This window comes from Bufo bufo, chromosome 4, assembly GCF_905171765.1.
Source record: "Bufo bufo chromosome 4, aBufBuf1.1, whole genome shotgun sequence".
Taxonomy (NCBI): Eukaryota; Metazoa; Chordata; class Amphibia; order Anura; family Bufonidae; genus Bufo; species Bufo bufo.
Window position 1 is genome coordinate 334,909,942 of NC_053392.1, and position 27,787 is coordinate 334,937,728.

A 27,787-nucleotide genomic window follows, 5' to 3' on the forward strand; every position below is an offset into this window, starting at 1 on the left:
GTTCAAAGAAAAGGTGCTATCTTATGGGAAACAATTATTTACTAAAACTGACAAGTCTAAAGAAAGCATTGTTACCTTGCTGATGACATATAACAGCTAATGAAAATACAATATTCAAGTTAAACATCATCATTATCAATCAGTGACAATGCAGATCCATGAGGACATGACCAGGGAAGCACATTGCACCACTACTATATAAGACATTCCTCTATTCCAGTACAACTCTATAATCCTACTAGTAGACATGAGAGTGGCTCATGGTCGGCCAGAATAATCTGAAGAGTGAGATGATCATGTATAAAAATCTAGTTTAAAGAAGAAAAACTGCGCTGGGTGACCATGGCAATTAATGCTTACTTTCATTACAGGTCGGATCTTGGATATTCCTTGTAAAGTATGTGGTGATCGCAGTTCGGGTAAACATTATGGAGTTTATGCATGTGATGGGTGCTCAGGATTCTTCAAGAGAAGCATTCGGAGGAACAGGACTTACGTGTGCAAATCCGGCAATCAGGTTAGTACCGTGGTGTTTTCATACCACCATTGTATAATAGTAACATATAACATCTACTTAGTAATCTATAATAATGATCCTATGTTAAACTGTATTGTATTGTTTTACATACCGCACAAGAAATGCATTGTAACCGAGTCCTTGAGTGTCACTGAATTATCAGCTTTTTGAGATGAATGCTCATGGAAGTGCTTGTTCTTTCATTAGTGAGCGAATACAGGTGTGGATATTCATTGCAGCCATAATAGCGCAGAACTGAAATGTTGAAAGATATTCTTGATACATGTAAGTGGGAAACAACGCAGTAAAGATGTGGAAATTCTAACCAGTCAATTCATCTCATTAGCAAGAGTTCTTCACCTATGAGGGGCCATCTCCTGAGATGAAGAAGCGCCCACCTGCCTGTTGATTGCCTGGGCCAGACATCTAGCCTGTGCCTGACTATCAAGGCCCTGTACCTCAAAAGCTCAGATTCAACTTTGGGAGCAGCATCTGTTCATGCGCCACTACCCAGAAGTGTAGTGGTGCTAGCGCAGTCGCTGTTCCTGAAGCCAAATTTTAGCGTCTGTACCTTCACTACTACTCAGAGCAGTAGTGCAGGGCCAAGATTTTCAGGGCCAGGCTAGATGTCTGGCCCTGTCAATCAACAGGCAGGTGGGCACTTCTTCATATGTGGGGACAGCCCCTCAAAGGTGAAGAACTCTTGCTAATGAGATAAATTCACTCATTAGCATCAATTCAACCCTAGTTGAAATCTATATGCAGCTCAGCTTTTTTATAATGCAACAGAATTTTGATTGGCTGCTACAAATTGTAACAATTTTCATTTCCAGTGAACCTCCACATCAGTACACTATAAAATCATATATATCATATAACAATTATATATATATATATATATATATATATATATATATATATATATATATAATTATACACATGTATACATATGCATGTCTAGAATCCTCAAAAATATGGTGAATGCAGAAAGCTGTAGTTCACATTAATAAATCAGGTATATACTTAAGGGAAGACTTGGGTTCGGCATGTGTCCTGAATGCTGAGTAGCAAGGGACATAAGCAAAACACACAGCCTTAGGGATCATGCACATGACAGTAGTTTCATTTCCATGGGGCTATAAAGATGTGGATTGTCCATTCCGTGGCCCCACAAAAAATAAAAATAGAACATGTCTGTTTTGCAGACAAGGAGAGGACATTTTTACAGAAGTTAATAAATAAATGGTGGCATGCACTCGGTCGGGGTCTGTGTTTAGCAGATCCACAATTTGCAGCACGTAAAACACTTACGGCCGTGTGCATGAGCCCTTAGCCAGGGACTTTAAAAAGTACCTATGATCTCTCCTGACATGTTTGTTTTAGCTATTCTTATGACTGTGTGTCATGCCATTCCTTTATTATTCCTGTTAGAAATTCTGAATGAATTACAAGCAGTGAAGATCCATGGGTGTTATTAGTTGGGGGGGAAGGGGGGTCCCTGCTCAGTCTGACACTATCCAGTCAGTGCTGCTAGTGTCAGACTGTGCAAGAAAATACACTCAACTGCTAACACCCATCTGGACCTTCATTGCAAATTGCTAGTATTTCACTCATAACTTATAGCAGGAATAATAAAGGAATGGCACATTATAGGGTCATAAGAATTGATGCACCAGAATTGTTATTGCATGGGGAATGCAAGTAGAACAGACATGTCAGGGGACCTTACATGTCCTCTTTAAGAGCTAGAGCAGTAAACTGAACCTTTGTTCTAAGTGAAGTTAAGAAAAACTACTACCTAAAGTGTAACTGTCGTTTCGATTTATGTTAGAGACAGGGATGTAAAATGTTTCTGTAATGTATTTTATAAGGAAAATATGTTTCTTTGTCCTGGAAAAAAGGGTGTAAAGAGTCTTCTTAGCAAAGCTCTAAGCGACAGATCCTAAGGAGAGTCAGTCTTCAATTCTACTGAGAGCTGAAGACGCCAGTGTGTACCATACAGAGGCTCCCAGTCTGCTTCTGGTCACTACCCCAGTTCCTGACTATGTATATGTAGGGGCCAGCCTCTAGAATGAACAAGTTACATTGCGCTGGCATTTCTAATGACAATGTTTCACACAGACTGTGATGCCTTCTTTCAGCCACTAGATGCCGCTGTGTCTTTGAGTGAAAAAATGAAGTTTGTTTGTCCCAGAGGATGTAGGAGGAGCTAAAAAGTTCCCTTTTTTTTTTTTTTGTCTGGGTTGGGTGTGTCTTCCGGGCTGGTGGTGAGCTGAGAAACTGACTGGTGTTAGACAGAGCAACAGAGACTATAAAGTGGCTCTGAGAGGAGTGATATTGTCCAATTCAGAGATTAGTGACAGGACGCGGGGCCTGGCTAACGTGCTATAGATTAGCGGGACCGTGTCAGAGGAAGGGGACTCCCGGCAGAGCTGAACTGGCATGGATGCCTGCACCTGCAATCTAGAGAAAGAGGAAAAGGCAACGCGTTGGGACAAGAAAGCGACCGTATCAGAAGCCAGACGACACCTGCCTCCACGTACCAGGCCAAGACAAGCAGCTACCTTGTGGGAGAATGTGACACAACAGATCTCTGCCCAGCTACATACAGAACTGTGAGTGTGCACCGGTGCTAATCTTTGGTAGGGCATAGAGCAGGCTTCTTTAGTCAGAGCGTTGTAAAAACGTGCCCCGGTTAGCGGGGGTCAGACAGGAATATAGTAGAGGAGAGTAGCCTGTATTTCTATGTGCTTGCTGGTGGGAGTGCATTTGGTATATCACGTTTCAGTTACCCTTCCTGTAAACTTGTGTAAACTTGTTAACATTGTTCCTGTCATTTGTCAATTGCGCCCCTGGTGTATCGACACAATACTGTTAATCTCATTTTCTGGCCGTTATATTTTGTTATTTAATAAAGCCGGTATCTGCTTCAGCCTCCTCATCTGCTGTACCGTATTTGAACCCTGCCCTGCGGTCTCTTTCTCCCCTCACCGTTACATATATATGTCCTAATTATCATTGCTCATCACCCTGCCTATCAGACTTCTTGCATACAGGCATCCTCAGCGCTCAGTAGAAGGCTGAAGACAGACTCTCCTTGCCAATGCTCAGTTAGCACTTTGCTAAGAAGACTCTTTACACATCTACACATCTTTCTGTAATAAATAACCAAGAGAGTATATATAATTCCTTGAATATAAAATATATATTTATTAGTAATTTTTAAAAGAGTGTACAAAACACTGTCATAAACAACATAAAGTACGAGTTTCCAAAGTTATGGTACCACATCTATGGCGCCCAATTACTTGTGCAATTAAACCACATGCGTCATGGATCAGTATGAAAGGGAAACACAATGTGCGTGACTAAAAGAACTGCAGGATATAGTAATCCTTGCTAAATTAAAGCGCACATGTGTTCATATACCTATCTAAATAAATATAAAGTGACTAATGCATGAAGATAGACAACATGTAAGGTCTGTCAATACCTGTGTGGTGACGATATAGGTATATGGACACATGTGCGCTTTAATTTAGCAAGGATTACTATATCCTGCAGTTCTTTTAGTCACGCACATTGTGTTTCCCTTTCATACTGATCCATGACGCATGTGGTTTAATTGCACAATTAATTGGGCGCCATAGATGTGGTACCATAACTTTGGAAACTCGTACTTTATGTTGTTTTGTACACTCTTTTAAAAATTACTAATAAATATATATTTTATATTCAAGGAATTATATATACTCTCTTGGTTGTTGTTGTATTGAATTATTGAGTATTCCGGTCACGTTTGACCATACTGGCTGCAGACCTTGTTGTGTAGTACTTTCTGTAATAAATTATATTACAAAAATGTTTAACATATCGGTCCCCACACTATATTAGAAATAATCTGAAACAACAGTTTAAATTTTTATGTTGCTAGATGGGTGGAGTTTGGCTGCATATCTGCACTAAGCAATGCTAAAAGAGTTCTGTGCTGTTAATACCAAGTGTCCATACTGTAAATTGTTTGTATTAGCTATATACAGCATGAAGCACCTATAGGCAGCATGATGCATGGGGCTGCTCCCTCTAAATATCTGTGGGCCAATGAAGTACCACAGACTAATGGAGTGGAATGCTGCATACCCCACCACCAATGACTTCAAGTTCCTCCTCATTAGGGTCATTCACTGAGGAGAAAAGGGGAAGGAGGATCAGGACCTCCATTCAAGTGTCACAATGTAGGGGGAGGGGAGGAACACCAGAATGACAACAGAAGGAAAATAACCTGAAACTAGGCCCCACGGCTAGGGAAAGGAAAAGGTCACCACCTAGGAAACCCTAAACCTAGCCCTGACTCCTGTCAGTATGAACAGACCCTAAAGGTTGGAATATTCACACACCGGATACCTAGGCCCTAGAAACCCTGAAAATCCCTAGGCGTAGTGACAGGGTCTGAGACCACGGTTCCTTCCCTGATGAATGAACCAGTGTCTCCCTGAGGCCTAGGAAACAATGAGCAAAAGGGGAAAACAAAATACAAAGGGGAGTACACTTATCTTCAATAGAAAATGGAAGAGCAGGAACTCAGAAGAGGACAACACACCAGCTCTTCCAACTTCAGGCCGATAATATCAACCACATGGTAAGAAGTGTGAGTCCAGACTAAATAGAGGAATAGTAATGACCACAAGCTACACCTGAAACAAGAGGTGTGGTCATACCAACAACAACACTGCAAAGTGAAAACCGAGAGGCTGTCAGATAACCTCACGTGATGCAAGTCTCTCAGATCTTCTAACCTCTGTCACGGGAGGGATCGTGACATCTAGTGATCATGGGAAACTCAGCAATTGGGCACATACCTATCCTGTGGATAGGGGAGGAATGTCAGTTGTGGGAAAACCTCTTTAAACAGAGGTGTAGCCATAGTAGAAGCAGGGGAAGCAGCTGCTACGGGGACTGAACTCAGAAGGGACCCTCCAGAAGGAGGACTATTTACTACTTTTTTTTATTGTCAAGACCCCCTCAGCAGTATTATACAATAGCATTTTATACAATGACATGACATACAGTATACTGTATATATATAGGAAATGGACGGAACAGCTGCTTGGGCTTGGTCTGAGAGAATGATCTTGGCTAGCCACAGGAGTGCGGTTGCACAGGAGAAAGAAGTTGCTCGGGAAGGGGTGGCCCATTCAAAAATTTGCAGTGGGGCCCAGTCAGGGGCGGACTGGGAACTTAAAGTGGCCCTGGTAAAAATACTAAAAGTGGCCCTGTTTTGTAGTTTTGTCCAAATTGATGGAAGGCAGGGCCAGCAATACCATATTGTGGCACATTATGCCACCCAAACATAGCCAAATACCACAGTACATCACAAAATATTGCCAGCAGCACAAAATGCATCCCCAAAAACTTCCACTGGCTGGCGGTGAGGAGGGCCCAGGCATCGGCCCACCAGGAAATTTCCCTGTAAGGTCTATGGCCAATCCGCCCCTGGGCCCAGTCATCTCTAGTTACACCACTGCCTTTTAAGGCTAATGTTCCCCAGATATTTTAAGTATAACTCTTGCCTGCATTATTAAAAAAATGTACATACTAATGTTGATTGTTCATGAAACAGAAGCAACGGAAGTTGTATAAGTTGTATAAGTAGTAATAAGTAAGAGCAACTGGACTCGTTGTAGGTTCCCTTCAAGACATTTTGCTGGTCATCTCACTGGCTTTCTCAATAAAAATTGCGAAATTTCTAATGAAAAAAGACAGTCGGATGACTATCGAGACGTCTTGAAGGGAAACTACAAGTCCAGTTGCTCTGATTTATTACTACTGATATACTATGATATGGATGAATGAGAACCTCCACAGACAATGGAAGTTGATAGAAAATAGAAAGGCGCAAAAGTACATGAAGAAAAATCTAGCAAGAAATAAGACCAAAGAAACAAGGTTGTAAGTTTAGAGATGTAATGGGCAAAACCAAGCATAAAAGAGAGCCTGTATTTAACATTTAAGCCATGGATGTAACTATAGCCATAACACTTGCAATTGGTCCCTGGTTGGGGGCCCAATCAGGTGCAAGAACTTTATACTTGTGGGGAATAACAACACAGTGGCTTTTTGCTATAATGTGGGTTATCTGATATATTGTGCTATTATACATACCTTTAAAGGGAACCTGTCACCGGGATTTTGTGTATAGAGCTGAGGACATGGTTTGCTAGATGGCCGCTAGCACATCCGCAATATACAGTCCCCATAGCTCTGTGTGCTTTTATTGTGGAAAAAAAACAATATGATAAATATGCAAATTAACCTGAGATGAGTCCTGTACGTGAGATGAGTCAGGGACAGGACACATCTCAGGTTAATTTGCATATGTATCAAATCGGTTTTTGTACAATAAAAGCACACAGAGCTATGGGGACTGGATATTGCGGATCTGCTAGCGGTCATCTAGCAACCCATGTCCTCAGCTCTATGCACAAAATCCTGGTGACAGGTTCCCTTTAATTATGGCTTCTTAGGCTGCTATTTTAATTTTCTTACACTAGGTGGTGGGGGGCCCATCTTGTTTCACTATGGGGCCCTATGAATTATAGTTATCCCCCTTATTTAAGTCATTAATTATTTCTAAAGCCCTTGTTCCTTATGCTTATCCATTTCCACATACTTACCGTATAATATGCTGTATATAGCAGCTCGTGATTTGGACCTCATCCTATGAAAAAAATAAAAGGCTCTTTCTATAAAATATGCTTAGAAGCCAATCTAGCAGTAAACCCTCTGCATTTCATCATAAACTACAGAATGGAAAAACTTTCATTTGCTCTTGTGTAATCCTGTTTTTTTCCATTTGTGGTGGGGGTAGAATATTTTGATATCACCTACTTGTTTTACCTAAGCCAGGTTTAGACTTTCCCATGGCATACAAAAAAAAAAACTTATGGCTTATCACTGCATTCAAAGAAGCCATATAATCAGATTGTAATTTCACCAGTCAGAAAGGATAACTATAGAAGACATAAAGCTAAAGCTAGGATAAACAATGAATGAAAAAAAATAAAAATAGAAGTGTTCTTTGCTTTTCAATATCTCAAGACATTGAGAAATGACCTCACTGTGCTGTTCTTTTGCTGCATGCTATAAGCTATGTGATACATATCCTGAGAGCGGTGGTTTTTGCCTCGCTGTAAATGTGATATTTTACTCTCATGTTACAGCCACACTGGATGTAATAAATAGTGAAAGAAAACCAGCATGATATAATTGTCAACTATTCATTTTCACAAGTGGCTATATAATAGGACTAGCGGATTGACACTAAGAAGAACTATAATGAGTTATTTTCTGCATTTTGTTTTATAAATTACAGGTTTATACACATTTTCAGACACATACATTCATTAAAAAGGTGCACATAAAAGAGAAAATACACAAACTCCATATATATAACGAAAAGAATTTTGCAGCACTGGAGTATGGCTTTCTTGCCGAGCAGCTTTGTGAAGCATGATGTTAAATGGGGCCACCTTATCAGTACTCAGCTGATCAACTGTGCGTGGAAGGCCTCACTTAGGCCTCATTCACACGACCGCATTTTTGGTCCATTTTGGATTTATATTTTTTACGGATCGCACACAGATCAATTCATTTTTATGGTTCCACAAAAAAAAAAAAATGAACAGCACACCAACATCACCCATGTGCTGTCTGCCTCCATGCGGACAGGCCCCAAATTAAAAAACCTGTCCTATTCTTGGCGATTTTGCGGACAACAATAGGCTTTTTTTATACAGTGGGTCTTGCGAAAACTGGACCACATCTGTATTTTGCAGACCATAAAATGGATTAAGTCATGACTAGTAAAAATATTGTTTTTGATCCTGTAAATTAAAATTGTTGTATTGTCTACAATAATATAACTATTTAGAAGAGTGACAGGTGCAGAGATAAAAAAGACCATTGACTACCCATTTTCTTTCTAAATGTAAGCATTTTTAAAGGGGTTGTCCCATTAATAAATATTACATTTCTATATTTGGTCTGGCAAAAATATATTTTCAAAGGCAAACATTTAAAAAATTTAAAAAAGTATTGCTGTTATGGCACCCCCTGTATTCTTTAAAAATTTCACTTAGAATGTCCAACTAATGTATAGAATGCTGCTGGTCACACATGCTCAGTAGCTCAGTTTTACCATCCACAACCTCTTAAGTGAAGGTTGAATAACAGCATGTAGACCCACAAGCATTTTTTTTAGGATTCCAATTGAAATGGTGTTATCTTGCCTGATCTGAGTAAATAAAAATGTAATGGTAGGACAATCCCTCAAAACCCTTTTATACATTGAAAAACTGTGGAGGCCCTTCTTTATTTGTCCATAATATAGAAATGGGTTATTTTGTAAAAACCTGTCCCCTGTACAAATAAGACCTGTATAATAAAAATGTACACTACTTGGTCAATTATATGCTGTATAAGATTGATAATTGTCACCGTACTACCTCAGAGTGCTCTACCAGTTACTTTTTTCCCCTTGTTAATATCGACCTTGCCTATAATATCCACTTTTGCCTTAAAGCCGGAATAACTGCATCATTTGACAGTAAAATATAATATAATATATATATATATATATATATATATATATATATATATTATATATATTGTGGGGATCCGCTCTGGTAGGCAGTGGTAGCGAGTGCAGTATAGAGGCAACACAGACCGGTCTTGGTGTAAAACACAATGGTTTGTTTATTCACACGGTGCATACAAGTGAAAGACGGTGCAGTTCATAGGGAGGGTGGTCACACACCACAGCAAAATAATAGTTCAAACACAGCAAGTCCCTGCTGCAGGCTACTTGAGGCCTGTTTCAGTCACATAAAGAAAAGTCTATTTAAAACCAGGAGTAATGTCACCTTTTTCTCCTTGGTGAAGTAAGTCCATGGGTCCTGCTTCTAGCCACAGGACACGGATCCCTCCTGGCTTCAGCTGCAGGTTCCGGCACACTTCTTTACAGGCCTCAGCACACAGCCCAGCTCACCTCCACTTCTTACTCTCACAGCCAGAGCACATAGAAGCTCCACATTGCTCACCACACCCTTGTTGCTGGTCGGGTTTTAACCCTTCCCTGCAAAATCTGGCCTGGACCGTGGGGAGACAGGCACCCGCCCGCATATCTGCCTGCTCCCAATAAGAGCCGGCCCGGATCCGCTGTGTTAACAGCATAACCGCTGCAAAATGCACTTTTCCGGCTCTTACTCCATCGGGGCCAGGACCCCTGGTGGCACGTACCTCCTGTCTACCACCACCCCAGGTACTCTCCTACAATATATATATATATTTATATATATTGTGGGGATACGCTCTGGTAAGTAGGACTAGCGGATGCAGTATAGAGGCAAAGTAGACAGTTCTTGATCAAACAGCAGTGTTTATTCACACATTTTTGTATAGCAAAATGCAGATAAGGTGTATCACAAAACGCAGGTGGCTTGGTGTTTGTTCACACACAAGGAAAGTCCATAAACAATAAAAGTCACCTTTTCTCATGGGTGTTAATTCACACCCTGTTAGCCGATCAGCCTCATCAAGTCCATAGGCGGCCTGTTCACCTTTAGAGGGGCCTAAGTCCTCCAGCCCAGTTCAAAGCTCAAATCCCAGCACAGCCCTAAGTTCACAGCACACAGACTCCTGAGCTCCACTGTCAGAGGGAGGTAAATCCACACACCTGGCAGTGCTGACAGTTTTTTATGCCTGGCAAAACCAGCCTAGAACATGGGGAGTAGTCACCCACCCAGCACTTTGACTACTCCCAGTAAGAGCCGTCCCGGATCAGCTATAACAGCCGTCCCGGATCAGCTATAACAGCCATGCTAAATCTTTAGGCGTCAATTAGCAATAGCTGCTGCTGAAACATAAAACATCGGCTCTTACTTCACCGAGGCCAGGAACCTCAGTGACACATACCTTCCATCCACGATGATTCCAGGTACCTTCTTACATACCCCCCCCTTTGTTCAACCCTGAGGGGGTGAACACCTGCCATACAGTATATCCGGGACAGGGCATCCGTGTTTCCCTGCAACCGGCCTGCCCTGTGTTCCACAGAGAACATAAAGTTCTGTAAGGACAGGAGCCACCTGGTGACTCTGAAAATTTCTCTCTTTGGCCTGGCTCATCCACTTGAGAGGGGAGTGGTCAGTTACCAGGCGGAACTTTCTCCCCAACAAAAAGTAGAGGAGAGATTCGAGTGCCCACTTGATAGCCAGGAACTCTCTCTCCACTATGCTATACCTGGTTTTGGCTGGGGTGAGCTTGGGGCCTAAAGAGAAAACAGGATGCTCCTCCCCGTTGACTTCCTGAGAGAGTTCAGCACCGAGGCCTACTTTGGAGGCATCTGTCTGTACCAGGAACTCCCTAGTGAAGTCGGGTGTCATGCAGACCAAATGGTAACACCTTATACTGATACAGCCCTCCGGTGTGATGAAGGCCGTTTTCTCTTTGGCAGCCTCCGTTAAGGGAGTACCCTTTGGTGAGGTCCAAAACAGAAAAATACTAGGCTTGTCCTATCCTCTCAATCAGCTCGTCTACCCGGGGCATGGGATACGCGTCGAACGTAGATACCTCGTTTAATTTTTGAAAATCGTTACAAAACTGCAACGTCCCGTCCGGTTTGGTTATCAGTACTATAGGGCTGGCCCACTCACTTCTAGACTCCTCGATGACTTCTAGTTGCAACATTAGTTGTACTTCCTCAGAGATGGCCTTTCGCCGAGCCTCGGGTACCCGGTATGGTTTGAACCGGATTTTGGCCTGAGGCTCAGTGACAACGTCATGCTGGATTATGGAAGTACATCCAGGGAGGTCTGAGAACACATCTGTGTTCCTGCTGATGAACTCCCTGGCCTCCTGAGTCTGTTTAGAGGAGAGGCTGTCAGCAATCTTTACTGTGGCAACCGCTTCCCTTACATCAGTCTTAGGGGCCGGAAACTCTCCCCCTAGAAAAGACGGCCGCGGGCTATCGTCTGTAGTGGTCTCCCTATCCTTCCATGGTTTGAGTAAATTCACATAGTACACCTGCTCCGGCTTCCACCTTCCTGGCTGGTGTACCTTGTAGTTTACTTCTCCAACCTTTTCGAGTACCTCATAGGGTCCCTGCTACCTAGCCAGTAACTTGCTTTCCACTGTTGGTACCAGAACCAAAACCCGATCTCCCGGGTTAAAGATCCGAACCTAATCCTGCCGATTATACACCCAACTTTGAGCTCGCTGAGCTGCCTCCATATGTTCCTTTACCAGCTTCAACACGGTTTCCATACGTTCCTGCATCTGGGTGACGTATTCAACAACACTTTTATATGGTGTGGGTTGTTGCTCCCACACCTCTTTGGCTATATCCAACAGACCACGTGGATGTCTGCCATATAGTAGTTAGAAGGGCGAGAACCCAGTAGAGGCCTGGGCACTTCTCGCACTGCGAACATAAGATAGGGCAGAGGGAGGACCCAGTCCTTTCCATCCTTAGCTACTATTCATAGTAACATAGTTTTTAACGTTTGATTAAACCTTTCTACTAGGCCGCCAGTTTGCGGGTGATAGACGGATGTCCGTATCTGTTTGATATTCAGCAACTTACAGAGCTCCCGCATGACCTTGGACATAAAAGGAGTCCCCTGGTCAGTCAGAACCTCTTTGGGGATCCCCACTCAGGAAAACATCTCCATTAACTCTTTTACTATGAGTTTGGCCGATGTCTGTCGCAGTGGCACTGCCTCCGGGTACCGAGTGGCATAGTCTAGGACGACCAAGATGTGTTGGTGTCCTCAAAGCGGACTTCGGTTCTGGGCCTATGAGGTCCATAGCGATTTGCTCAAATGGTACCTCGATGATCGGGAGAGGTACCAAGGGACTGCAGAAAAGGTGCTGGGGGCTAGTTGCCTGGCAGGTCGGGCAAGACTTACAGAATTGGTCCACCTCCCTAAACACACTGGGCCAGTAAAACTGTTGTAGTAGCCGGTCATGTGTCTTCTGCAGTCCCAGATGACCCCCGAGAACATGTTGGTGGGCTAACTCTAACACGAGTTTTCGATAGGCCCCGGGCACCACCAACTGTTCAACAGGTTCACCCTGTAGCTGGTTTACCCGATATAGTATATTCTGGTGGACCACAAAACAGGGAAACATCGACTCGGCCCCAGGTTGTTGGGGTACACCAAGTATTACCACGTTCTTTCAGGCCCAGGATAGGGTTGGGTCTCGGCGTTGGGCTGTACCAAAATTCTCCACGGAGACGTTGAGGTCTGCCAACCCAGGACCCAGTGGCAACTCCTTCACTTCTCCCACCATTACCCTACACGGGGTTGTCTCCCCCTCTTCCACCAAAGTGACAGTCACCCCTACTGCTGGCCCTTCGGCCTAAGGGTTCTGGCCGTCCCCCTGAACAAGGCCAATCTCCTGGGCTTATTCCTTTCTCAGGGGTATCCTTAACAATCACAACCGGCCATAGGGCAGGGAAATCTATTATGAGTTCATAGTGGAGATTTGTGGCGACTGCCACTTCATGGGTCCACCTGCCGGCCACTGTGGTTAGAGACACCAGCGCGGTGGAGTAGTCTTTCAAGTCTCAATGAATGCACATCACCCCAACTTTCCGGCCAGTATACTCAGCGGACCGCACCAGGGTAGCCTTTACCAGGGTCACCAAGCCCCCTGAGTCCAGCAGCGCATCCGCTTGATTGTCTCCCACTCCCACCTGGCACAAGTGGTCTAGAGCCTTCGGGGTACCTGTGACACACAGTTTCCCAGCATATAGCGGTAACCACAATTAGTGGTTACGGCTAGATTGTCGGTAACCACAATTAGTGTCTATGGGCTCAACCCAATGAGAACACTCAGCCCTGGAGTGGCCAGGTTCCTGACACCACCAGCAGATTAACTGGGTCCGGCCCATAGGGGGAACCTCCCGGGGGGTTTCATTGGCTCATACCGGTGGGCCTAAGGTGGGGAGTTCTGGAGTTTCGTTGCCCTCCTCCCAAAAGAACCCCCCTTGAGATTCTTGGTGGCCTCATAGCGTTCCACCAGGTCCACCATTTCCAGGGCATTTCCAGGAGATACCTGGCCAATCCTGTGCTGGAGAGGGGGTGGCAGTTCCCTCCAGAATATGTCAGCCAATAGTCAATCCAGCATAGCCATAGGACTCAGCACATCAGGCTGTAGCCACTTTTGCAAAAGGTGGAGTAAGTCATAATACTGGGGTCTCGCGGGCTCAGCCAGCTTAAACCACCACTGATGTACCCGCTAGGCCCGTACCAACACATTCACCCCAGTCTTGTCAAAATCTCACCCTTTACCTTCGGGTAGTCGGCCGCTTGATCGTCTGGCAAGTTGAAATACATCCGTTGGGACTCTGATGCTAGGAAAGGAGCGACGACCTCAGCCCACTGGTCTCAGGGCAGTTTTTCCCTGGTGGCCTCTTTCTTGTACATTGCCAGTTAGGTTTCGATGTCGTCTGCGAGTGTTATCTTAGGGATTGCTGCGCGGACTGCTTTCCGGGCATTGTGGACGCTTGGGGTTGCTCCTGCTGTCTGCAAAGCTATCAAGTGTTGTAGCAGCAACTGGTTGGTCTCTTACTGCTGCTTATTAGCCTCCCGTTGGTGCAGGTTAGTCTCTTGCTGCTGAAAATTAGCCTCCATAAGGGCCTTCAAAACCGCCTCCAAAAATATATCAGCGTTCACGCCAGCTTCACTGCGTTTGCCCACATCCTCCACCAATTGTGGGGATTTGCTCTGGTAGTTAGGATTAGTGGATGCAGTATAGAGGCAAAGTACACAGTTCTTAAATCAAACAGCAGTGTTTATTCACGCATTGGTGTATAACAAAATGCAGATAAGGTGTATCACAAAACGCAGGTGGCTTGGTGTTTGTTCACACACAAGGAAAGTCCATAAACAATAAAAGTCACCTTTTCTCATGGGTGGTAATTCACACCCTGTTAGGTGTTCAGCCTTATCAAGTCCATAGGCGGACTGTTCGCCTTTAGAGGGGCCTGAGTCCTCCAGCCCGGCTCAAACCTCACATCCCAGCACAGCCCTCAGTTCAAAGCACACAGACTCCTGAGCTCCACTGTCAGAGGGAGGTGAATCCACACATCTGGCAGTGCTGGCTGGTTTTTATGCCTGGCAAAACCTTAGCTTGGAACATGGGGAGTAGTCACCCACCCAGCACTTTGACTACTCCCAGTAAGAGCCGTCCCGGATCAGCTATAACAGCCATGCTAAATCTCTAGGTATTAATTAGCAATAGCTGCTGCTGAAACATAAAATATCGACTCTTACTTCACCGAGGCCAGGAACCTCGGTGACACATACCTTCCATCCACGATGATTCCAGGTACCTTCTCACAATATATATATATATTAGTATGTGAAATGTTAATTTGCACATGTATCAGTCACAAAAATCCCAATTTAGGTCACCGAAGTACGGTAATCAAATGAAATGTTAATTTATCAAAATTAAACTATGAAAAGCTGTGGTTTTCCTCAATACATAGACATAACCTCTTTTATTTCTGTACAGGGTGGGTGTCCAGTGGACAAAACACATAGAAATCAATGTCGAGCATGTCGTCTCAAGAAGTGTTTGGAAGTCAACATGAATAAAGATGGTAATTAAAACACACACTAAACGTCTGGTTCCCATTAATAGGAAATGTGATCATTTCTGGCCTAAATATACAATCATCTATTGTCGCTCATATAACAAAAAGAAAAAAAATCCAATTATAAGATTTTCTTAGCAATCAGCGAGACAGTCACTGGTATCTTTTTACATAAGCAAAATCAAAAGCATTATGCTTAAGAATAGAAGCCTACATTAAAAATGATTGACGTTGCTCTGGTAAAATATAGATTAATGCCGTTATTTAGAGAAAAAAAAGGAAATGATAAGGAAGAAATGTTCTCTCAAGGACACAGTATGAGGGAAGATTTTCATGATTTTAACCTTTTAATGAACTGAAGTTTCTAAGAGCCTGCTCTTTGCATCAATTTACCAAATGAGTTTGATTAGTACTAAGATGATTACTGGATTGATTTCAGCTGTTCAACATGAAAGAGGACCAAGAACATCCACCATAAGAAAGCAAGTGGCTCTGTATTTCAGAGGACATAAGGATGTCAATGGATCTACTCCTCACTTTCCATCAGCAGCTTTGCCAACACCTACCTTTTTCACTACTGTTAGTCAACTGGAGCCTCATAATCTAGAGTTAGCGGCTGTATCAAGCACCCCTGAGAGACAGACCTTAATTGGACTAGCTCAGCCAACCCCAAAGGTAAGATTGTAGCCTTATTTCGCAATAGCGTAAATTGATGGTTTATACTTTCTAGGAATGTTTCTGGTATACCACCTTTCTGGGTTTTTCTTGGCATTTTTAAAGGGCTTGTCCAGGATTAGAAAAACATGGCTGCTTCTGTCCAGAAACAGGACCATAGCTGTCCTCGTTTGTGTGTAGTCTTGCAGCTAAGCTCCATCTAAACAAATAGGGCTGAGCTGCAATACCACACATAACGTGTTGGCAAGTTTAGCATATTTTTGCAGCCATGTTTTTCTAATCCTGAACAATGCCTTTTTTGTGGCTTTTGGTCTTACATTTTACATATTATCATACAGTATCTATGTTTTTATGCTACACAGTTTTTTTTTTGTCCAGCACATGAACAGTAGAGTATTGTGGAGACATTTCTGTTCATTAATTAATATCATCCACAGTACTGCTATCACGTGGTGACCATGACGTGTTCACGCTTTCTTTTCTAACTTTATGTTGTATTTGTATGTATTTACATTTTTCAGCAGTTCCTACTTTATAGAATTTAGGGACTCTGCTTATTCAGAACAACTGCCGGCATCCATGCTTTGTCAGTGGCATCAGCCACCTTAATGCCAGGCGTGGCTTTAAAGCGATAAATCAGTTTTGTCTTGGTTCAGTTTATATTCTTCTTTCTTGTTGCAAGGTTTTTTTCTTGGGTTTTGGCTAAAACAAAAGTATCAAGCTTTAAATGACACTTTCCACCATTTAAATTCCACTTTTGCTACTGTCAACAAAATATTAATAAAACTGCAATGTGCTACTGGGCCTGAAGGAAAGTAACCGGTAAATGTACAAAAAAAGGTTTAGTGGCCCTGAAGCAGTTTGCTTATTAAATTGAGATGTTTCAACGCTTCACGCTTTCAATTATTATTAAACCAGGAAAAAATAGGAGTTAGCAAATGGACTTAATTAAATGTATGTACTATTTTGTGTTTACAGCTCCAATGCAGATCAATGTGTCTCCATGCATAATTACATGCATAATTGTTTTATGATCTCATTATCAAAATAAATGTCTCGTGGTCATTGATATAGATTCATTCAATAGATTTAAGTCTGTAGAATATAAATAATATTTGTTCTTGTGTTTCAATTTTGTAGCTATTTAGTTTTATATTTAAAAACCTCCCCTCAGGCGGCCATATTTAAGACGCACACTTCCTTCCTGTGTTACCTGTATAAACAGTACAGCAGGGTGCGCGTGCTTTATGGCAGCTGACATGAATTGTTTGGCAGAGAAATGTCATAAATTACTATAGTGTCCAGGAAGTATCCAGTAGTACAGTCTTCTACTACCACCCAGACATCAGGAATCGGACTGGGGAGATGCATACCCAGTCCTATCTGTATGCTTGGACACTGATTCTTAGAATGACAAGATGTAGTTTGGTGATATTGCTATACAGGTGACTGCACAGTCACGTTACCTAGAATCAGTGGAAACCCTCTAACCAGAGTACTGACAGGCCATATAAAGTTAAAGAGGACCTGTCATCTCTCTTGACATATCTATTTAAGTAAATTATTGTATTTTTCGTGCAATAACAATTTGGAGCCTCTTTTTACATAACTGTCGCACCATTGCTCTATTATACCTTCTAAAAGTACATGAATAAATGTACAACTGGGTGTTACCAAAGAGTAGTGTGTCCCTGCACAGTCTGACATTGTCTGCACTGATTGGACTCCTTCAACTGGTAACACCCAGTTGAGCATTTATTCATAAACATCTAGTAGGAATAATTGAGGGATGGCGTTATAAGGATAAATGCTCCAGAATTGTTATTTTACATGGAATACAAATATTTACTATTACTGTCAGGAGAGGTGACAGTCCCTGTTTAAAGGAAAACTCTGGTGATAACAGGAATTTCCCATTGTACTAATTCATTAATTACTCCATCAAACTCATTAAGGATCCCATTCACACGTCCGTGGTGTATTGCGGATCCGCAATACACCCGGACGGCAGCCCCCATAGAACTTCCTATTCTTGGCTGCTATTGCGGACAAGAATAGGACATTTTTTTTTTTTTTGCGGAGCCGCGTCCCGGAAGTTCGGGGCATAGTGTGCTCTCCGCATCCCGTTCAGCCTCATTGAGAAGGAATGGGTCTGCACCCGTTCCCGATATTGCGGAACGGATGCAGACCCATTTGCGGACGTGTGAATGGATCCTTATAAATATTAATCAGTTGAGTTTGCATTGCAAATGAGAGAACCCTGAATCTGCATTGGTTGTTTATTCAGCATGGCCACTGGTTGTGGGAGATTGTGGACGAGGGGCATCAACAGAGGCAATATCTTACTGCAAGAAATAAGAATAATAATGCGAGAGAGCAAATAATATTTTAACCTGTTATATAAAAAAATAAAAAAACAGGATCAATTTGACCCTATCTGGGGGCAGGTAATACTTGTGTATATTCAATTAATTATTGCCTTGCTGGCATTTATGTACCCTACTTGCCCCAGATACTAATGATTAAAACTTAACTTTTATTAGTTGCTTATTATATAAAATGAGAATAGCTGAAGTGCATAATTATAATACAGTGCTATGAGCAAGAGCTTCTTTAGTATTCCATATTGTACTGCAGGAGAAGGTTGTAAGGGATGGGCACTTCCCCAATTCCTGCCTATCCTTGCTCTGTATTTTGGTTAGTTACTGTCACTGATCCTACAGTTTCCTATGAAGAGTTGTCTTCTAAAACTTAGATCCTGCCCCCAAACATGTTTCACCAGGTATGTGGCTTCATCAGGGGTATTGGGCAGATATTTTAAAAAAACAACACTTTTTTTTTACTTCCAGCTGTTCATATATGATTAATCTTACTTATGTATTAAATATTAATTTCAGTGCAGTCAGATTTAGCACTTAGGATTTATGATTTATACCAGTCACATAGGCCTGAGGTTGAAATATAGTAATAGTATAATTACAATATATAATCAGACTTAAAACAATTTCCTTCTTTCTAGTATCCTCACGAAGTGAATGGAGCTCCCCTGTACCTCTATGAAGTGGCCACAGAATCAGTATGTGAATCTGCAGCACGGCTTCTTTTTATGAGTATTAAATGGGCAAAGAGTGTGCCCGCTTTTTCCACTTTGTCTTTACAAGATCAGGTAAGCATTAAATCTTTACAGACCTATTTGCATTGTCTTTATTTTTCTATCTCACTTTCTTTGCTTATGATTAATATGCCCTTCATTACTATGCAATTTACTTAGACTAAATTCTAAGGCTAGAATCCCATATAGAAAGTTTGCTTATAGGTAGAAATTCAATAAAACACAGATATATATCAATATATTTAAAGCCAGATTAATTAGACCATACTACTACTACTAATATAATTTACATATTGGGATGCCACCGAAGTTTTGATTGTAATGTATGAGCAGATGGTATTTTAAGAGTTCTTTCTGTAAGATATTTCAGCAAGGAGGATAATAACAAAACAAATTACTATAGAAAAAAATATAAAATTTCCAAATGTAAAATACACTACAGAGTTACTTAAAAAAATCAAAATGCCATTATATGTATCTTAAGACCAGATTCAAACATCCATTGCAGATCAAAGTTTTATCCTTTTTCTATGATTTGTTGCAAAAATGTATTTGAGGGGAAAAAAATGCAAATTACATTGCAAATTAGATGCATGAATTTGGCTTAACTTGTAACAGTTTAAGGAACTACATGAACTTCCATTAGTATCTCAGAAGATTTAGCATTATATAACTAGTGGTAATTTAATCGGTTTTCACTTTTCTTTTTTTTTACTTGTGTTTTGACCATTTATCTGAACACCCAACCAAAAACTAAATATTGCTGATTTCATTTTACTGATTCCTAATATAATGCTTTATTTCATTCCCCAAATTTTAACATTTAATTGTGCTGCATATTATCTCTCGTATAAAAGTTCTATATAGACAGTGTTGTTCTTTCTATGCTGAGTATTTGTTTCATTATATGAGAAAATTTGTAGTTTAAAGGCAATTTAGTTTGGAGAGGAACTATTAAAGACATCTTCTTGCCTGAGCTGCACAGCGCAGTGCATTCTCGGTATCATTAACAAAACATAATTGAGGTAAAATATTCAGCTCTAAAGAGTTGTAAAGAGCAAGCAAAGGGATCCTAAAATAAGAGTGGTATGCATGGCTGATGTACTTCTAAACCTATCATTCATATATTGTGTGGCAGCTGATGCTCCTGGAAGATGCGTGGAGAGAGCTATTTGTTCTGGGAATAGCACAATGGGCCATCCCGGTTGATGCTAGCACGCTACTGGCTGTATCTGGTAAGGACTGCTCAATTTAATGACTTTGTTGTAAAAATTAACATTAAAATACATTGCCGGGAATATGAACAACATGTGAAGAATAACAAATTCCATGTGAACAATAGACCATACCTGTCATTTATAAATCTATATTTAAATGCAAATAGTGTTGTCTTGTTGTATTCATAACTGCTTGTATCATCATTGAAATGCTAATCACTGTGTTTGTTATCGCCCAAAGGAGTACTTTATTATCATTTTCATAAAAATCGACACCGAAATAGTTTATACCCGGCTGACAGATACACGTTAAGTGGAAGAGATTTAGAGGGGATTAGAAATGTAAAACTATACATTTTAGATATGTTTTGATTTCAGGAATGAACAACGATAACACAGATTCACAGAAGTTGAGTAAAATCATAGCTGAAATTCAGGCGTTGCAGGAAGTGGTGGCGAGATTTCGACAGCTTCGACTAGACGCGACAGAGTTTGCCTGCCTCAAATGCATTGTCACTTTTAAGGCTGGTACGTGGCTAATAGTCTGCATATAACTAGATTGAACATGTAAAAGTGCACTTAAAGTAAAATAAAAATAAAATAAGCAACTGCATCCTACTTTTTTTAAAATAATAAATCATATTACTATAAGTAACGCAGAAGAAATATGTCTATTGGATCATGTTATTTTTATATAATTTGTTATATGTTGGCTATCAAAATTGTAATAAACACTTAGCTATGTGCAAGTAAAACATATATATGGTTTGTAATTTATAAATAATCATTTTTAAGGGGATCTGTCACCAGGTTTATGCTGGTCTGCCTGAGGACAGTATAAAGTAGTGACAGAGACCCCCAATTTCAGCTCTGTGTAAGCTGCAGCAGGAGGCGAGTACAGAATACTTATATTCATTAGCAGCAGGCTCCCCTGCTGCTGATTGACAGTTTTCTCTCTATACTAACATAGGGAGAAAGCTGTTAATTGGTGGCAGGAGGAGCTAGCAGCTCATGAATACTGAGGTCTCAACTGTCCAGAACTTGGCTCCTACATCTTTTATTATTTTATCCCATTTCCTCCCCTTGGAGAGTCCAGTCCCACAAACTCGTTTAATTGGGCTTTTTGTCCCAATTCTTGAAAAAAATGATAAAGATGTGTAGTAGCTCAGTGCATGTGATTAAACTTTTTCTGTAACATGAGCATATTAACTGTATGAGTATAAATTTAAATAAACGTGTCATATTAACATTGTAATATAGATAATATTAATTACCAGCTTGCAATATCCCATGTATGTTACTGCATATTGATAGATTGTTATTCTTTCAGTACCTACACATGGCGGCTCTGAACTGAGAAGTTTCAGGAATGCAGCAGCCATTGCAGCCTTGCAAGATGAAGCTCAACTCACTCTCAACAGTTACATACATAGCAGGTGACTAAATAACATTCAAGCTAAAAGTGACTGGGTAGATTTACTAAGATAAATACACCAATACTGTCTCAAGTGGCATACATGCCTGACAACACATTTAAAATGTGTTTTAGATACTCATTAAACAATGGGGCGTGGCTCAGAAGTAAGGAGTGTGAAATAGCGAGAAGCATGGTTTAACTCCCTAACAGTTTTGCCTGAGCTCGGGCAGCAGCGTGAGGAGGGCAGGGCTGCTTAAAGCATATCTCAGGCTCTGTATAAGATGCGCCTATTCCAAAACCCAGAGCATTCTTATTTTTCTAATGACATAATCTGTGGGGGTAATATATTAGATTTATTTCTAGTGATAATCCTTCTAATAAGGAAGGATGCATTTTTTTCCTCCTTGCAACTTGTCAACTCCTCCACTGCCTCTTCTCTTGGCCTTCAGGCTGGCTGAGATCACAGCCAGCTGAAGCCGGGGGGTGCATTAAGCCTTCATATTTTGGGCTCTGTAAAAGATAAAGATATGGCCTGGTCTTGTTTCAAAGCTGACAATCTAAGCATTAAAACAATGCCAGAATATCATTATATCCTATACATTGGGAGAGATAGCCTTTAAAAATTGGGTTAAGAGTGCCAGCAGCTGAAAATGAATGCAGCTTTCACTTTCAGCAGTCTCACTACCGACCCAAATTCAATGTATACTGTGAAATATTTATTTCATATTCTATGAAGATAAGACTTTTACTGATCATGAAGAATAAAATTAAAAACTAACATTTTTTGCTAAAAGCCCTTATGGTAACATGTCACATAAAAATTCACTTGCAAGTCAGAAGCAGGATCTTTAATCTATTGAAAATGACAAAATTTTATTTCTCAAAATTACACTGGATAAAAACTTATACAGTGTGTTATGACTAGTGCATAGCCTAAAGGGAAAAGTGAATGAACCTGGGCTAGGGCATGGGGAAGTGGGAGCTCTGTGGTTAGTTAGACCATTTATTGACTTCATAACTCAAGTAAAATCAATGTCAAATAAGCCACACCAAACTATCACTTACGTTAATACATTTCAAAAGGGTTTTCTGAGATTCAGATATTGATGACCTATCCTCAGGAAAGGTGTGGTCTTTTCAAACCGGTGCCAGGTGTCAGACACTTGCAGATCTGATATTGATGACTTATCTTAAGGATAGGTCATCAGTTTCTGAATCTAGCAAAACCCCTTTAAAATGTACAAACTTTATTGATATTTGTGTGTGTTGTACAAGTTTTTGGTGTGGCTTATTGCGATCCAGAAGCTGGTAAATGTCTGGGATATGAAGTCAATAAATACAGTGGGGATAATAAGTATTTGATACACTGGCAATTTTGCAAGTTTTCCTACCTACAAAGAATGGATAGGTCTGTAATTTTTTATCGTAGGTATACCTCAACTGTGAGAGACAGAATCAAAAAAAAATCCAGAAAATCACATTGTATGATTTATAAATAATACATTTTCATTTTATTGCATGCAATAAGTATTTCATCACCTACCAAACAGCAAGAATTCTGGCTCTCACAGACATGTTAGTTTTTCTTTAAGAAGCCCTCCTACTCTGCACTCATTACCTGTATTAATTGCACCTGTTTGAACTTATTACCTGTATAAAAGACACCTGTTCACACACTAAATCAATCACACTCCAACCTCTCCACCATGGCTAAGACCAAAGAGCTGTCTAAGGACACCAGGAACAAAATTGTAGACCTGCACAAGGCTGGGTTGGGCTACGAGACAATAGGCAAGCAGCTTGGTGAGAAGGCAACAACTGTTGGTGCAATTATAAGAAAGTGGAAAAAAAACAAGATGACTGTCAATCTTCCTCGGTCTGGGGCTTCATGCAAGATCACACCTTGTGGGGTAAGGATGATTCTGAGAAAGATCAGGAATCAGCCCAGAACTACACAGGAGGACATGATCAATGACCTGAAGAGAGCTTGGACCACAGTCTCAAAGATTACCATTAGTAACACACTACGCCATCATGGATTAAAATCCTACAGTGCACGCAAGGTCCCTTGCTCACATCAGTACATGTCCAGTCACATTTGAAGTTCGCTAATGACCATCTGGATGATCCAGAGGAGGCATGGGAGAAGGTCATGTGGCCAGATGAGACCAAAATATAACTTTTTGGTATCAACTCCAATCGCCGTGTTTGGAGGAAGAAGAAGGATGAGTACAACCCCAAGAACACCATCCCAACCGTGAAGCATGGGGGTGGTAACATCATATTTTGGGAGTGCTTTTCTGCAAAGGGGACAGGACAACTGCACCATATTGAAGGGAGGATGGATGGGCCATGTATCGCGAGATTCTGGCCAACAACCTCCTTCCCTCAGTAAGAGCATTGAAGATGGGTCATGGCTGGGTCTTCCAGCATGACAATGACCAGAAACACACAGCCAGGGCAACTAAGGAGTAGCTCCTTAAGATGCATTTCAAGATCCTGGAATGCCTTGCCAGTCTCCAGACCTGAACCCAATCGAAAATCTTTGGAGTGAGCTGAAACTCAATGCAGCCCTGAAACCTGAAAGATCTAGAGTCATGAGGAAGGACCGATATTTGTTAGTGGTCTGAAACGCGTAACCGAACATTCCTGTTTCTGTCGAAGATTTTATGCCAAAATAAAGCTACGAATTTTCCACCATTTCTTGAGCTGGATTTCCTATATTTTCGAATTTACCATTACGCATTCGGGTGCGTCATCCGTGCTCGACTGGTGAAGGTGAGAGCTGCTGTGTGCTTAATGAGAAGTGGGTCAAAATCCCTGCTGCAGTGTGTGCAAACTTGGTCAAAAACTACAGGAAACCTCTGACCTCTGTAATTGCAAACAAAGGTTTATGTACCAAATATTAAGTTCTGTTTTTCTATTGTATCAAATTCTTTTTTTCATGCAATAAAATGCTAACTAAGTATTTAAAAATCATACAATGTGATTTTCTGGATTTTTTTTTAGATTCTGTCTCTCACAGTTGAAGTGTACCTACGATAAAAATTACAGCCGTCTCCATTCTTTGTCGGTGGGAAAAATCGCCAGTGTATCAAATACGTATTTTCCCCACTTTAACTAGTCCCAGAGCACCCATCAATTTAGACTGAATCATTACCTCCTCAGGCCCTGCACTAATCCCTTTACACTGTCCATTTTTTTATTATTCTATTCTACTCATTTTGACCTAAAAAATAATTTATCATTTCATTCTACTCATTTCGACCTAAAAAATAATTTATTATTGACTTGCTTACTTAATTATAAAAAATTTCAACAGTTTTCCTTCTACAGCTTTCAGTGCATGTGTAGACTAGCCCACTGCTTTAAACTGAATCCATGAGATAACTTCTCCCTTGGCTTGATCTGTAGCCCTTATATGTACTTTCCTGAAAAGATCATACATACTCATTCAAGCCATATTCTTATCAGTTTGATAAGAATTTAGCTATAATTAGTGTTTATGAGCTGTCAGGAGTTCAAAGATAAGGGCTACAGATCTAGCTGTCAGAATAGATCCCTGACAGATTCAGTCTGAAGCATAGAGCCTGCTAGTCTGCAGATGCATAGATATGTGCATGTAGACATAGAGATAAATGGAATGTAGGAACTTTGCACATTTTAAACTTTTATGTTTAGGAACTATTTTGTGTCGTTTTCTGCTTGGGTCATAATTTTAGCCACAAATATGAATTGTATGCATTTTTATGAAAAACTAAAATTTGATATAAAGGTGCTTGTGTGTATAAAGTACAAAGTGCCATAGTAATAATGTGCCAGGTGTCTAATTACATAGATAGAGGGGGCAGAAATGTCCCTCAACTGCATTCCACTGTGTAATTATTGAGTCTTCCAGAAATATTACATATAAACAACTTTTATTTCATATCCCACAGAACAACTATATATTCCCACCTGCATAAATGTTAATTTTCTACTATTTTTTGGGTTGCTAGGGAAGGACAATTAACCAGAAAATAGGTGATGTATTCTGTGGGTACCCTGATGTAGAGATTAGTGTCCCACTGAGTGTGTATTCAGTAAAGAAAACCAAAACATAATTCTTAGCACAGTATATGTAGAATAGGTCCACCTATGTGGTGACTGATGTCCTATCCACCTAATCCCCACTCAGTGCAGGTCAATTGTAAAGCACTATAAGATACTTCTTTAGGGGGGTGTAAATCCAGGGTTACTGGTGATTTTCTACTGCCAGTATACCCCCAATGTGTATTTAGGTGGTGGTGTATCACATTGTGTATTTTTGCCCAGTGATCTTTTAATAATTTAGAACATTATAGATATTAAAATCTCCTTCAAATGAGTTGCCTACTTAAAGAGGTTTTCTGATTATATATAAAGCTTATTGATTATTGTACACCAAAAAGTACTGTGACTCCTGTTTATTTTCTCACTATAGTCAAGATATGTACTTGCAGTCAGTAAATAGGCTTAGGCAGGGAGCTGAATCTCCTTAACTAAAACAGTCCTGTATAGAGAATTACTAGACGCATTTATTGGCAATGCTCCATGGGAAACAAATATGCAAAGAGGTATCTCCCAAGGAAGGGAACCATTTTGCAAGCGCACCTCTTGAAAGTGGCTCACTATGGGTCAAAATCCGACTTTACAACAAGCCTTGGGATTTCACAAGGGAATATAGCCAAGCTTGGCTATAGTCTTTGTCAAATCCCATGGCTTGTTGGAAATTTTGACTCATAGGGAGCCACTTCCAAGTGGTAGCACTGGCGAAATAGTTCTCTTTCTTTTGCATATTCTTTTTCCATGGAGCATTGCCAATAAGGCTCCATACCATTGAGAACTTCCAGTAAGTTTCCATGTATGACTGATCTCTTTAGGGAGAATTCGCACCTTGCCTAAGCCGCATTCAAGGCATCACACCCAACCAGCCAGCATCCTACTCTGTACTAATGAGGGACAAGCACCCCAAAACAGCTGTCTATGAATGGATATCTGGCTTGGATATATTCCATTGTCAAATTTCAAGGATTGTTGGAAAGTTGAATTTTGACTCATAGGGAGACACTTCTAAGAGATGGCACTGGCAAAATAGTTCTCTTCCTTGGGAGATACCTCTGCAGTCAGTAAATAGAAATATTACCATCCTGAAAGTGTGTTGCTCACACTGTTGCAGGGGTTTGTCAAGTATATCAGTGCTCATTCCTGTAAGGAGACTTAACACGTTGTAGACAGTTTTTAAGATTTTCAGTGAGCAAGATGAGATCTTGAAAATTTCATGCTAGATAGTTATATATATGTATACAGTATATGTTATTTCTCACACAGCTATGTTTCTTTTATATGTATTTCACAGATACCCTACACAGCCTTGCCGGTTTGGGAAACTTCTACTGCTCCTACCAGCTTTACGGTCTATAGGCCCATCTACGATAGAAGAAGTTTTTTTCAAGAAAACTATTGGCAATGTGCCAATCACGCGACTTCTTTCAGATATGTATAAATCCAGTGATATCTAACATGGAAGACTTAAAGGGTTTACACTTATACAGAAGACTGACTACAGGTAGATACATTACTAAGTAATAAGACTCAAGGACACAATTATTGTGTATATTATTTTTTTCCAAAAATAGCCATCATATTGATGTGCATGCTACCAAACTATAATCTGCCACATGATGTAGTCATTTCTGTTTTGCCTATAAATCCAGGAAATGCATTACGTCAAAGGCCCTGGAAACTTAAAATGTACATAAAATACAATGTTTTGTCATGAACATAATTGACCCCCCATGGTAAAGTCCAGAGTCTACAGGAACTGGAGAGAAACCACCCTTTCAAGGACATATTTAATAGGACTGATGGGCATGTTATAATACATGTATATTTCATACAATCTTGGACCAAATCATCACAATCACTGGAAGCATCTATTTTGGACTCGAAATCTCAAATACGGCAATTTTTTACCTGCACATTCAACAAGACGGTGATTCAATCAAAACCATAGGATATAAACCTGTCACCATTAGGTGTATGTTCATCTGGGAGCACCATTTACAATATATACATAAATGCATTGTATGTCAAAGGTTTAGCAACTTTATAAATGCACTGTATCATTTACTGTATATGTTACCGGTCCCAATTTATGCCTGCA

The 27,787-nt window shown here is 40.8% G+C and overlaps 1 protein-coding gene across 1 annotated transcript; it reads left to right on the plus strand.

Moving 5' to 3' along the window:
* Positions 1 to 260: 260 nt before the first annotated feature.
* On the plus strand, positions 261 to 27,143 carry NR2E1 (nuclear receptor subfamily 2 group E member 1). The gene is made up of 9 exons (XM_040430072.1): positions 261 to 285; positions 372 to 517; positions 15,101 to 15,188; positions 15,622 to 15,857; positions 18,877 to 19,023; positions 20,108 to 20,204; positions 20,565 to 20,714; positions 21,517 to 21,622; positions 26,981 to 27,143. The coding sequence occupies exons 1-9, from the start codon at positions 261 to 263 to the stop codon at positions 27,141 to 27,143; spliced, it is 1,158 nt and encodes a 385-aa protein (XP_040286006.1).
* Positions 27,144 to 27,787: the final 644 nt, after the last annotated feature.

Bases quoted from the DNA above. Each gene is read 5' to 3' on its own strand.
- NR2E1 (XM_040430072.1), top strand. From the start codon at position 261: ATGGTCGGCCAGAATAATCTGAAGA. The intron at 286-371 runs GTGAGATGATCA...CTTTCATTACAG, and splicing joins CGGCCAGAATAATCTGAAGA to GTCGGATCTTGGATATTCCT. The intron at 19,024-20,107 runs GTAAGCATTAAA...ATTGTGTGGCAG, and splicing joins CTTTGTCTTTACAAGATCAG to CTGATGCTCCTGGAAGATGC.